At 44.1% G+C, this 14,356-nt stretch overlaps 1 protein-coding gene across 4 annotated transcripts in view; it reads left to right on the top strand.

Annotated features, from left to right (window-relative positions):
* The window catches only part of PRDM10 (PR/SET domain 10), a 104,001-nt gene that overhangs the window by 47,159 nt on the left and 42,486 nt on the right, over positions 1–14,356 (top strand). For all 4 annotated transcript variants that reach the window (XM_054440487.2, XM_063671625.1, XM_054440488.2 and 1 more), the window contains exons 5-7: positions 9,335–9,560; positions 11,718–11,959; positions 14,120–14,323. In XM_054440487.2, coding sequence (XP_054296462.2) covers positions 9,335–9,560; positions 11,718–11,959; positions 14,120–14,323 — 672 coding nt within the window. The remainder of the gene's footprint in view (positions 1–9,334; positions 9,561–11,717; positions 11,960–14,119; positions 14,324–14,356) is intronic.

The raw sequence follows: 14,356 nt of genomic DNA, 5'->3' as shown, positions 1-14,356 counted from the left end.
CTTATTTTCTGCAAGAATGTGAAAGTGATAAAGAAGGTGTGGGAGCAGCTGGGCACAGAGGCTCATGCCTATAATCCCAGCACTTTGGGAGGCTGAGGTGGGAGAATCGTTTGAGACCAGACTGGGCAATATAGCGAGACCCCATCTCTGCAAAAAATTTAAAAATTAGCCAGGTGTGGTGGCACACACCTGTGGTTCCAGCTACTTGGGAGGCTAAGGTGGGAGGATCCCTTAAACCCAGAAGTTCGAGGCTGCAGTGAGCTTTGATTGCACTCCTGCACTCCAGCCTGGGTGGCAGAGTAAGACCCTGTCTCAAAAATAAATAAACAAAAACCAAATAGGTTTACTTTCATGTCAGGTAGTGTGACTGTAATTTGTCTGTATTACTGAGTGCCATGACTGATTAATAATTAAATTATTCTCATTAAGAAGCACTTTCTGGCCAGGCGTGGTGGCTCACACGTGTAATCCCAGCACTTTCAGAGGCTGAGGTGGGCGGGTCACTTGAGGTCAGGAGTTCGAGACCAGCCTGGCCCACATGGTGAAACCCCGTCTCTACTAAAAATACAAAAAACTTAGCCGGGCATGGTGGCGGGTGCCTGTAATCCCAGTTACTTGGGAGCCTGAGGCACAAGAATCACTTCAACCTGGGAGGTGGAGGTTGCAGTGAGCCAAGATTGTGCCACTGCACTCCAGCCTGGATGATAGAGCAAGACTCCATCTCAAAAAAAAAAAAAAAAAATTAAATTAAAATTTAAAAGAAGAAGCACTTTCTGCTTTTTTATTTCTTGGTAGAAGATTTGTATACTTCTATTTTAAAATTTAGAAAATGAACAATAGTTATATTCATATCATCTGAAATATAGAGAGGGTTGTTAGGAGCCTTTGTTGTATAAGTTGGGGTTAAATTCATTCATGACTGGCAGTGAACAGCAATGTAGTGGGGTCTTTGAACTTAAATAAGAATTGTTATTTAATAATTTTTTGTAATAATTAGGTATATTCTTGACCCAAACCAACCAACTTATTGATTCCATCAAGCAAGCAATGGATTATATATATATATAATATATATATTTATATATATTAGGATATACTATTATATACTTCATTTATTATTTTACATGTAGATTATTTCCTTTTTTTTTCCTACTATAAAGAATGCTGTCATGGATATCATATCAGATTATTTCCTTAGGATAAATACCCCAAAGACAAATGGTAGAGACAGAAGATATTTGTATTTTAAGTTAAGAACCAAACTTTTTGTAAAAGTGGAAAAAGATACAAATATAAAAACCAAACCAATGAAATAAAAACCCAGAATTCTAAATTTGAATTGGAATATGAATATGGACTTATAATATGTTTTCTCTTAAAAAACATGTTTTCTGGCCAGGCACCTGTAATCCCAACACTTTGGGAGGCTGAGGCAGGCAGATCACTTGAGGCCAGGAGTTCGAGACCAGCCTGGGCAACAGGGCAAAACCCTGTCGCTACAAGAAATACAAAAATTACCTGGGTGTGGTGGCTCATGCCTGTAATCCCAGCTACTCTGGAGGCTGAGTCTGTAGAATCACTTGAACCTGGGAGGCGGAGATTGCATTGGGCTGAGATCGTGCTACTGCACTCCAGCCTGGGTGACAGAGCAAGACTCTGTCTCAAAAAAATAAAAAACAGTGTGGGCATGGTGGCTCACGCCCATAATACCAGCACTTTGGGAAGCCAAGGCAGGTGGATCACCTGAGGTTAGGAGTTCGAGACCACCCTGGCCAATATGGCGAAAACCCGTCTCTACTAAAAATACAAAAATTAGCTGGGAGTGGTGGCTCATGCCTGTAGTCCCAGCTACTTGGGAGGCTGAGGCAGGAGAATCGCTTGAACCCAGGAGGTAGAGGTTGCAGTGAGCTGACATCACACCACTGTACTTCAGCCTGGGTGACAGAGAGAGACTGTCTCAAAAACAAAACAAAAAACAAAAAAAGGAAAAAGACCCGTGTTTTCTAGTTCTGGCCATTGAAGTAATTTAGACATGATGATCAACCCAGCAGCGGTGAGTATCCCTAATGCTGCGATGTGGTCTCTTAAATACAATTCACCAGCAAAAGGAGTTAGGGCTTTTTGGAGAAAAGACAGATTCTAGCTCTGGGGCAGGGAATGTACCGATGAACTTGGAGCATCTTGTCTTCTTAGAATGCAGGGTTGCTATTAAAAACTTCTGGTTTCCTATGGCAAGAACGTGAAGGGGCCAAAATGGGTCAAATTGACCTGTAAAAAAGGATAACATCTACAATAGATTGAAGTACCTAAATATACATAAAGTCCACAAGTTCATAGTGATACTAAAAGAAATAACTTATTGGATTGGTCACTTTTTGAGGATGCTAGAATTTACCATATTATTCTAAAAACTGGCAAATGGAGAAAAAGAATCCGGCCTTTCTCCTTGAAGGTACTCAGGTAACCAATTACTTGATGAGGGAAATTTCTTTATAGAAGCATTCCTACTAATAAATAAAGAGGGGATGATTGACTTAGAATATCACCATTTTGCAGCCCCTAATGACATACAGACCTAGGCAATGATTATCAATGGTAGCCTGAAACCATCAGGAAAAAGCTGATGAGGAACGGTATAATGGATAGATCCGAGTGATACTATCACCAACAGTGAGACAGCCATTCATGATATGCCTCCTGATATTGTGTACTTCCTATTGCGTTATATCATATATGAAGTATTCTTCCCCAGAAATCAAACTGGAACCTGATTGAGTGTCTAGATTCAAGTACTAGATTGAGTGTCTAGATTCAAGCATGGTAGACAAAATGGAACAAATTAAAAGATACACACAAATGCAGTCCGCAAAACCCAGCCTGTGGGAGATTCTCTAGGACAAATGGTTTAGTTTCTTTTCCAAATAAATTGCAAGAGAAAAGAAGAGGAAGGGGAGCTTATGTATTAAAGGAGACTTCAGAGGCATATCAGTCATATCTGACTGATATGTGCAATATGTGGACCTTGTTTGGATCCTGATTTGAGCAAGCCAACTGTAAAAAAATATATGAGGCAATTGGGGAAATCATAACACTAAGTCGTATTTTATAGTGTTAAGAAATGACGGTTGGGGCCGGGCGCGGTGGTTCACGCCTGTAATCCCAACACTTTGGGAGGCCGAGGTGGGCAGATCACGAGGTCAGGAGATCAAGACCATCCTGGCCAACATGGTGAAACCCTGTCTCTACTAAAAATACAAAAATTAGCTGGGCGTGGTGGCGCATGCCTGTAATCCCAGCTACTCGGGAGGCTGAGGCAGGAGAATCGTTTGAACCAGGGAGTTGGAGGTTGCAGTGAGCCGAGATCACATCACTGCACTCCAGCCTGGTGACACAGCAAGATTCCATGTAAAACAACAACAACAACAAAAATACACAGAAATGATGGCTGGATGCAGTGGATCATACCTGTAATCCCAGCACTTTGGGAAGCCGAGGTGGGCGGATCACCTGAGATCAGAAGTTTGATACCAGCCTGGCCAACATAGTGAAATTCCATCTCAACTAAAAATACAAAAATTAGTTGGGCGTGGTGGTGGGCACCTGTAATCCTAGCTACTCAGGAGGCTGAGGCAGGAGAATCACTTGAACTTGGGAGGCGGAGGTTGCAGTGAGCTGAGATCATGCCATTGCACTCCAGCCTGGGTGATAAGAGTGAGACTCTGTCTCAAAAAAAAAAAAAAAGACTAATTTTAATATTTTAGGTATGATAAGATATGCAATCTAAAAGTCATTTCATTGTACTCAACTATTTACAGATGAAAATGTATAATGTCTTGGTTTTGCTTCTCCCAGTGAGGGAGGAAGTAGGTAGGAGATGAGTTGAAATAAGATTGGCCATGAATTGGACAGGCACGGTGAATCACATCTATAATCCCAGCACTTTGGGATCCCCGAGACAGGAGGACCACTTGAGCCCAGGAGTTAAAGACCAGCCTAGGCAACATAGTGAAGACCCCTGTCTGTACAAAAACTAAAAAAATTAGCCAGGCATGGTGGCACGTGTCTGTAATCTCAGCTACTCAGGAGGCTGAGGTGGGAAGATCACTTGAGCCTGGGAGGTTGAGGCTGCAGTGAGCTGTGATTAAGCCACTCTGCACTCCAGACAGACATTTTGTCTCTTAAAAAAAAAGATGTTGATTGGCTATGAATTGATAATTGTTGAGCTGAGTTATGGGTACATGAGGTTTATTATACTATTCTATTTGATATTTGTGTGAAATTATTTTGATAATTGATTTTCTAAATTGCTTTTCAGACACTGAAAATATTTGTATTCCCACCAACAGTATAGTATACAAGAGTGCCCCATTTCCACACACCCTTGCCACACTGAGTATTTGCATTCTTTTCAAATTTTGCCAATCCGATAGGCAAATTTTTGTTGTTTTAATATTAAGGGATAGTTTTAATTAAAGGCTTCGTTGCCATTTGCACTTCAAAGGGCCCTTCATCTTTTCCAATCTCCAGAAACAATCTGCTTGTTTCATGTTTTGCTCAAAAGGAAAGTTGTACTCAGCTCCACAAACCCTGACATTACAAGACAGTGTAACTATTGGCTTAGCATCTTTCTTCATTGCAGTTTCCTTTCAACCAGCACAGTTTTTATTTCTGGTTATAACACCTCAGCGGTTGTCAGTTTATCTGGTGACCTGGAAATTCTGGATAGAAAGTTAGATTGAGGGTTTAACACAGATGATGGTTTTTTTTTGGTTTTTGTTTTTTTCTTAGCCAAAAGGTTCCTATTATATTTGCAGTTGTTTTTAGTGGGGGCAGAATGTGCTTTGAAGCCTTTTTCATGTATGCATTCCCTCGTCGTTAAGAAAGGCATCAGTGGTCTCCAGGCATAGTCTCCTCTTTGTTTTTGAAAATGAACATGTGTGACTCCCCACACGCTGAGAGGAAAATATGCTGCCCTGATAATTGGTCTCAGTAGGAATCAAGAAGCATTCTGTTGTGTGTGCTGCTGTCCAGCGTGGTCGTTTCATGTTTCACTTCTCAGATAAATTGTATCCTGAAATGCATTATGTCCTTTCAGAAATAATTACAGAGAGTGGTATTAAGTGGGAAGGAGAAAGTATACCATAAGTTTATAGATTCTTTTTGCTTTTACTGTATTTTATTGTACATGACAAAATGCACAGGATTAAAATGGTTTTGCTTCGTACTCTTTTCCTCTAAGTGAAACAGACACACACTGCTTGCCAACCTACTGCCTGGCTATGACCCCAGGAACGTGTGGTTGGTTACTTTGTTGCCCAGGTATTCAAAGCGTGGGTGACGTTTACCGCTTACGGCTTCTGCCGCCCTCCTTGAATAGACTGAATTCCATAGGGCCATTGTGATGCAGTGGAAAAGGCAGTGCAGAGTCAGAATTTAGACGTCATCTCTGCCACTTAGGAGCGTTGTAACATCACCTGGCCTCAAAGGAATTCAAATACGTGCCTAGCACTCAGTAAACACCAGCTGAATGTGGTTCATTAAATTTGTAATGCATGCCTGTTGTGTTTTAAGGTTTGTGTTGTGTAGAAGTGTACAGTTCTTATCTAGAAACGATGGTCACCAGCTCTTTCCGTCCCTTTTCAGCAGCAGTTTGCATGTTTCTGGTAAATATCCAAACTCCGCTTTTAGCGTCAGCCCTTAAAGATGATGCTGGAGTGTTTAAGCATTTCCTTTTGCCACAGTCTGTTAGGAGAGAGGTCCAGCATGGGGAAGTGAAGGCTGGTTTCATCTTGATGTCAGCTTTCTCAGCAGTGGCAAGAAGCCAGTCACGTTGCCAAACCAGTGTCTTTCTGACAGCATCTGTTGGGAAAAAAAATACATCGCGGTTTTACTAGAATAACTGAATTGCTGAATTCATTCTTTCAGGTTGGCTCTGCAGAGCGAGTTTATGAGGAGTAGAGGTGTACATATGCTTTGGTTTGTTCAATATGTGATAACAGTTATCACTAACCCTGGCATAATGCTTAAGCGCTTAGGACAAGGGGCAGTATTGTAAGCTGTGCTCTGAGATGGGGAGCAGGAATACAGTTACTTCCTTGCAGGTTCTGGTGAGGAGGTTAAGGGGGAGGTGGCCACAGCAGCTGCACTGCTAGAAGTTCTCTGTGGAGTCCTCACCCTCACAGGGCATTTTATGCTCTTTTTATTGAAGCTGAGGCAGAAGTGTCTTCCCGAATTTTGGCCTCCCACGTAAAACTTCCTAAAACACCCTGAGTTGCAGAAGTGGAATGTCAGGCAAAAGTTAAATGAGCATGTGTTAAGTGTGCAGATGAAGTTTGAGATAACCGGTTTGATCTGCTTTCTGGAGACCGAGTGTTTCAAATGTTGGGCAATGCTCTTACACTGCTGTTGCAGGTCAGGCCCTCAATAAACACACTCAGGACCGTTTCTTTAGAGTTCTTTTTTTATTATTCTTTGAGACAGGGCCTTGCTCTGTCACCCAGGCTGGAGTGCAGTGGCACCATCACAGCTCCCTGCAGCCTCAACCTCCTGGGCTCAAACGATTCTCCCATGTCAGTCTCCTGAGTAGCTGGGACCACAGGCACATGCCACCACTGCCCAGCTAAATTTTGTATTTTTTGTAGAGACAGGGTTTCACCATGTTGCCCAGGCTGGTCTCAAACTCCTGGGCTCAAGCAATCCTCCTGCCTCAGCCTCTCAGAGTGCTGGGATTACAGGCATGAGCTATCACGCCTGGACTCTTTTTTTTTTTTTTTTTTTTTTTTTGAGATGGAGTTTTGCTCTTGTCGCCCAGGCTGGAGTGCAATGGCGTGATCTCGGCTCACTGCAACCTCCGCCTCCTGGGTTCAAGTGATTCTCCTGCCTCAGCCTCCTGAGTAGCTGGGATTACAGGCACCCGCTACCATGCCCAGCTACTTTTTTTTGTATTTTTAGTAGAGACAGGATTTCACCATGTTGGCTAGGCTGGTCTTAAACTCCTGATCTCAGGTGATCTGCCCACCTTGGCCTCCCAAAGTGCTGGGATTACAGGCATGAGCCACCATGCCCAGCCACACCTGGCCTCTTTTTAGAGTTTGATAAGTTCTTCCATTAAGATGCACAGCATAAAAAGGATGTTTCTGTGAGTACCGCAAGGACTTCCTCTAGAAGCCTGAAGGGATTGGTGTTATTTCCCAAAAGGCCAAATATATTTCAACAAATTAATCTTCATTGAACACCTACTTTATGCTCAGTGATCTTTTAAATTTGAGGAGGAAGTATATGATATCATCATGGTCCTTAAAGAATTTAGGATAATAATGATTAATACTAAGCACTTACTAAATGCTATACACTCTGCTACTGGCCTTATATACATATTGTTTCACTTAATACAACAACCTGAGGCGTGTATTACTGTGTCCATTTTACAGACAAAGAAACCGAGGTTCAGAGAAGTGCAGTAACTTGCTAAGTGGCGAGGCAAGGATTTTACTCTAAATGCCTGACTCCAAAGCCCATAGTCTATTCACATGAGGCAAGATGGACTCATGTGAAAACGCATACTCATCACCAAAATAGATGGTGTTTGGCAATGGATGCAAAGCTGTAGGGATAGTTAATGTGTGAGATGTCTGGATCTAGAGTCTAAAGATCTTGGCAGATGGGAAGAACAGATAAAAGTAGTGAAATGAAATTTACTGGAGATAAATGCAAAATCCCCTGTTTAAGTAAAAATCAGCTCTTGAAGTCCTGAGGAGGGGAAAAATGGTTTAATAGCACTCTATGAGGGGAAAAGAAGACTTAGAGATTTTAGTTATCTGCAAGTTCAAGATGGGTCTGCAGTAGAACAACGTGGCCAACGTAAACACTAATGCACCCTGATGTTGTATTAATAAAAATATGGAATCCACTGCAAAATAAATGAAGACAACAAGATGATCAGGGAGCTGGGAGTTTGGTCACGTGAGAAATGACTGAATGAATTAGGGTTTTTTGGCCTTCAAATATTTGATTCTTGTGGTGGAAGGGTTACACTTATTCTAGCTACCTCCAGAGGAAAGTCCTGGGCCCTAACCAAAGCATGGAAGATCTGGGCTCCACAGAAATTGTCATAGAACTATTCCAGAATGATTCAGGCTGCCTGGTGAGGTCGTGACATGTGGAAGCAGATGCTGAGTGCTGCTGTGGAGTGGGATTCTATGGCTCCAAGGGCTGCAGGAGTTCAGAGCAGAGGAGACTCAGGGAGGGCTGGAGGCATCAAAGGCGGTTCACTGGGAAACCGGAATGTGGTAGGATTTAGAAGGTAGCTGAGGAAAGAGTATTTTAGGTGAGGAAAACAACATATGAGAAGATAAAGGGAGTGGCATTTTTAAAAACTTGCTTTATGTATTGAATAGGACATGGCTTGAGTATGACCTTGTGCTAATCGTGCAGGAGGAGCAAGATTGCATAAAGGGATTCTAGGCCAGTGTATAATCCCATAACACTTAGATTGCAGGCAGGAGAACTTTTTAAGGTACCATTGTTATTTTCTGCCAGGATATCTGATAAGATAGCATTAACCTAATACATGACCCAAACTGTGTCTTGTTTGCAGGAGACTGACTTCAGCATCATGAAACAAACAGGCATCTCATCTCTTTCATTCTTACTTAAAAACCTCAGCCTGCCCGAGCTGTTTAAAAGGAGAGCTGTGAGCTATTAAACTTTGTTAACCATGTGTTGCACGACGTGTTTAGTTTTAAAAGACAAGTGGTTGAGGATAGGTCAACTCATTTACCCCCTCCAGTGTGGTATGGCTACTCTGGAAAGGCAAGAGGGACCCCCACCCCAGGTTTAGTTCAGATGTGGAAACTGATGATACTTCACATGTGCACACATCGAAACGGTCTGTTGCTTACCTATTTGAAGTCTCTGGGAGACAGGGCAGGCCTCTTCAGCAGTGTGAAACGGCTGAATGAGCCAGGAAGAGGCCAGGTTTTATTAAGTTTTAGGGGTGGGGTCAGGACGCAGGTGGTCAGGGCCTTGCCAGTTTTGAATCTCCCACTGCTGCCAAAAGAGGGAGCACCTGAGCCTTCTTAGCAGCCCGCCCAGGTGTGGGACAGAAGGGGCAGAGGGAGGGCAGAGGTTTAAAGGCTGTGAGCAGTCAGATCAAAAATGAAGCCAGCTCTTCCTCACAGCCTGTAGATGGAAGTCATTTTTCCAGGGCCTGGAAGGAGTTGGTATGAAGACTAGATTTCACCCAGCCCTTGCGCCCTGTTTGTGCCAGCAGGCACCAGCGAACCGAAAGCAGGTGTCCGTGTCTGCTTACTCTGTGCCTTCAACTTTTGCCCAGGCCTCATTGCCAGTGCATAACCAGGTGCTGTCTTCCATCGAGAGTGTGGATGGGTCCGACCCTTTGGCAACTCTGCAGACCCCTCTAGGTAGACTGGAGGCCAAAGAGGAAGAGGATGAGGATGAGGACGAGGACACTGAGGAAGATGAGGAAGAAGACGGTGAGGACACAGATCTGGATGACTGGGAGCCAGACCCACCCCGGCCCTTCGACCCACACGACTTATGTAAGTGTGGGCACTGGTCTCCCCCAGGGAAGCTGTGTCCATCTTGTGTGTGTGTGTGTGTGTGTGTGTGTGTGCGTGTGTGTGTGAACATAGCTCCTGTGCATCAGGTCCTTCCACGTGCAGCCAACTGTGCTACATTCTCTGCTTGCTTCATCCCACCCGGCCTTCACTGCAGCCCTTTGAGAGACACTCTCCTTCGTTTTCTGATTGTACTGAGGAGTAAACAAGCTCAGAAGATTGGGAAGCTCACTCGGCGTCACATAGGGATGAAGGGGCATCAGGCAGCCGAGCCCAGGTCTCTCACACCAGAGCTTCAGCTACCAAACCACCATGGTAGATTTGCCCGATCCTGCGCTCTTCAGCCACTTCAGCTTTAACAAGTTTGCCTTGCTGCTTTGCCTCTTCCATGATAGCCTTTTAAGAATGCTGTTCTATCCCAGGCATGAGTGCCCTGTGTCTACTACCTCCTTTTTGCCCTCCATGGCCCTACCATGAGGTGGGTAGCTTTCCCAGGGCTGTGCCAATAATTTGAGGGTCAGGACTCCAGCTCAGGCAGTCTAGCCCCTCGGCAGTGCCCTTGGTCAGCCACCCCACCCTACTGCTTGCTGGGGGTTCAGATTCCACCACCAAGAAACCATCAGTTTCTTTCTGTGGATTTTCTTGCTTATGTGGCAAAGTGCTTACTCATTGATTTGCATCACCGAGGCTCTTCAGAGCTTTGTGCTTTCATCCTGTTTCTCCTGGTCCTTCTGTATGGTGGTGGTAAAATCTGTCTGCTTGGGCCCAGTGTTCAAGCTCCGCATCTAATCCCAGTTCAACAGAGAACTTGCTCGTTTTGGTTTTCCTTGAATTCATACGTTTTCTTTTCTTTTCTTTTTTTTTTTGTTTGTTTGTTTTTGTTTTTTTTGTTTGTTTGTTTTGAGACAGGGTCTTGTTCAGTCTCCCAAGCTGGAGTGCAGTGGTTCAAGCTCGGTTCACTGCAGCACTCTGCCTCCCAGCTTCAAGCAATTCTCAAGCCTCAGCCTCCGGAGTAGAGTAGTTGGGACTACAGGTGTGCACCACCACTCCCAGCTAATTTTTTTTTGTATTTTTAGTAGAGATGGAGTTTCACCATGTTGGCGAGACTGGTCTCGAACTCCTGACCTCAAGTGATCTGCCCACCTCAGCCTCCCAAAGTGCTGGGATTACAGGCTGAACCACTGCACCTGGGAAAAATTCATACATTTTTGAGGCAACTCCTAAGTCAAATGCACAGAAAATCACTTTATCTTTAAAATATTAATACAAAGTAGCTCTGTTATTTGAGAATTGTAGAAATTAAAAGTAACTATTTCCTAAACCAGGTCACCATGCAGCCAGAGTAAGGTAAAGCATGTTAAGTGTGTTAAGGGTTGTGGGCATGGTCTGTGTGGTCCATTTGCTCTCCTCCGTTTTGGGGCTGTACCTGTCTCGTTCTGGCGGTTAGCTTACAGGTGGGTGCTCCTGGCAAAGAGGCAGTGCGTGTGGCCGGACTGGTGCAAACTGAGTGCTCTTGGAATGGGCAGAAAGTGTTGTGTCATCCCAGTGAATGAAGGAAGGGATTCTAAATTTGTTCATTTTAGCATTATCTAATCAGACAGTATGCACTGAACTCTCAGACTGCACAACCCTTTTTCCGTTTGAGTTAGGCTGAGATATAAGACTTCTGTAACTCCCTTTGAGAAAATTGATTCAATAGTATTGTCAGGGTTCCTCCCCGGCCCCAGAATAGTTTTATTGAGATAATTGGCATACTATAAAATTCACCTATTTTGCCTCATCAGATAGTGCAACATTTAGCCTGATAAGCTCTTTTTACTCTTCAGACATGTTGTTGTAATTGATTTGTAAATTTAGTGGCCACTATTCAAAGGACTCTCCAGCAAAGAAGTCAGTCATGGCCTGCTAGTTGTTTTTGGCAGGCATAAGCAAATTCTGTCTGATTTTAGAGGAGAATTACAGGATTTTTACTGGTCTACCAGAGAGAATGTATTGCCGTTGAATGGGTAGCGCCATTAGGAGTTCATTGAATTTTGGCTTGAAAATGCAGACGGGGATTTTTCAGGTCAGAATTTTTTACCTCACATCAAGTCACACTGAGGAATTGGACTTTTCTTCAAGACTCTCTCTCTTTTGCAGGGTGTGAGGAGTGCAATAACGCGCATTCTTCAGTGTGTCCAAAGCACGGCCCCTTGCACCCAATTCCCAACCGGCCGGTGCTCACCCGGGCAAGGGCGAGCCTCCCCCTGGTGCTCTACATAGACAGGTTTCTGGGCGGGGTGTTCTCCAAGCGGCGCATCCCCAAGCGCACCCAGTTTGGCCCCGTGGAGGGGCCGCTCGTCAGGGGCTCGGAGCTGAAAGACTGTTATATTCACCTCAAGGTAATTTATGCTTTATCACACTTCACTCCTGTTCTTTACCAGTGTTTCAAGGAGCACTGCGTTGTCTACTGCGCCTCTTATTCCTGTTTCTTAGCAGTTGTTTGCTAGTATTCTTCTTTCTATCTTAACTTGGTTAAATGGAAACTCACTAATAAGATGGAGATTGCAAAGATTGCAATTTTTTTTATTTTTTATTTATTTATTTTTTTCAGACGGAGTCTCACTCTGTCGCCCAGGCTGGAGTGCAGTGGCGCGATCTCGGCTCACTGCAAGCTCCGCCTTCCGGGTTCACGCCATTCTCCTGCCTCAGCTTCCGGAGTAGTAGCTGGGACTACAGGCGCCCGCCACTGCACCCAGCTAATTTTTTTTTTGTATTTTTAGTAGAGACGGGGTTTCACCGTGGTCTCGATCTCCCGACCTCGTGATCCGCCCACCTCGGCCTCCCAAAGTGCTGGGATTACAGACGTGAGCCACCGCGCCCGGCCGAGATTGCAATTTTAGTCCCTGAAGGCGTTATATGAATTATTCTGAGGGGCTGCAGTAGTTTTCTAGGGTTGCCATAGTAAAATACGACAGACTGGGAGGCTCAAACGACAGACATTTAGTTTCTCACTGTTCCGGAAGCTGGAAGTTTGAGATCATGGCGTTGGCAGGGTTGGTTTCCTCTGAGGCCTCTCTCCTTGGCTTGCAGAAAGCCACCTTCTCACTGTCCTCACAGGGTCTTTCCTCGGTGCTTGCGTGTGTCCACGTCCTAATCGCCCCTTCTTATTTGTTTATAATGTTTGTATTTTATTTTATTTATTTTTTGAGATGGAGCCTCGCTCTGTCGCCAGGCTGGAGTGCAGTGGCGCAATCTCAGCTCACTGCAACCTCTGCCTCCCAGATTCAAGCGATTCTCCTGCCTCAGCCTCCCGAGTAGCTGGGACTACAGGTGCCTGCCATCACTCCCAGCTAATTTTTGTATTTTTAGTGGAGACGGGGTTTCACCATGTTAGCCAGGATGGTCTCAATCTCTTGACCCACCCACCTCAGCCTCCCAAAGTGCTGGGATTACAGGCATGAGCCACTGCATCTGGCTAATTTTTGTATTTTTTATGGATACAGGGTCTCACCATATTGCCCAGGTTGGTCTTGAACTCCTGAGTTCAAGTGATCTTCCTGCGTTGGACTCTCAAAGTGCTAGGATTACAGGCGTGAGCCACCTCTCCTGGCCCATCTTCCCTTCTTATAAGGACCAGTCCTGTTGGACTAGGGCCCACCCTAATGACCTCATTTTAACTTAATTACCCCTTTAAAAGTCCTGTCTCCAAATGCAGTCACGTCTGAGGTACTGGGTGTTAGGGCTTCAACATGGATTTTGAGGAAGACACAGTTCAGCCCATAACAGGGGCTTGCTTTCTTTATTTAAAATAATTTTGACTGGAATGCAAAGAGAATTATGTAGGCTTAATGTAATCTGCTGTGTGCCAGTAACGCTTGCAAGAAAACCACTTTCCAGTTTTGAAACAGGTCTGACCTGTAGACTCTGGTTAAAGAATAGCTCCCTGTATGATGAAGTATGTTTATAGTCATCTCTTTACAGCTGACCCTTTTGTTTCTGTCCAGCCCTCTCTGCTACTTGCTTCGTGGATAACCACTCCAGAGAACTAGGAAAGGGCAGTGGGAAGTGGTGAATACTTGGGATGTGTGTTTTGACAGCTCATCTGCTGTCACGGGGAGGTTTTCTTTGCGTTCTCAAAATCTCCAAGCAAGAATATTACTTTGTAAAGAGAAATGCCTATCCCTGGGCTGCCTATTATAAATGAATGCAATGAAACCCCAAAAGAAGGCAAATTGTAATGAGCTAGAGAGTATTTTGCTTGCATTTTCTGGCATATTTATAGCATTTTTATCATGTTTTGTGAAATATTAACTAAAGCCATGCAATTAGATTAACTTTCAGATTTTGCCAGCTAATTTTCCTACAGCTGAGGCTTCAGAAAGTATCTTTTCCCTTTGACATTTGGCAAGTCATAGGTCTAGGATTTTTGCAGATACAAAGGAAAGAGCCAGGATGTATGGTTAATTTTAGGAGCAATATTTTGCATATTGTGACATTATAAAATGTGTCTCATATTGAAGGTTTGGTTTTGTTTTTGGTGTGGCTTTTTTTTCGTGCAGGTTTCTCTTGATAAAGGGGACAGAAAAGACAGGGATTTACATGAAGACCTATGGTTTGAGTTGTCTGATGAGACGCTTTGTAACTGGATGATGTTTGTACGGCCAGCCCAGAATCACCTGGAGCAGAACCTGGTGGCTTACCAGTATGGCCACCACGTGTATTATACAACCATAAAAAATGTGGAGCCCAAGCAGGAACTGAAGGTACGGTGCTGCCAGACCCGTGCTGCTATTTGC

The sequence above is a fragment of the Pongo pygmaeus genome, chromosome 9 (genome assembly GCF_028885625.2).
Source record: "Pongo pygmaeus isolate AG05252 chromosome 9, NHGRI_mPonPyg2-v2.0_pri, whole genome shotgun sequence".
In the NCBI taxonomy this organism is placed as follows: domain Eukaryota; kingdom Metazoa; phylum Chordata; class Mammalia; order Primates; family Hominidae; genus Pongo; species Pongo pygmaeus.
The sequence above is the reverse complement of the archived record's forward strand: the minus strand, read 5'-3'. Positions and strand labels throughout refer to the sequence as shown.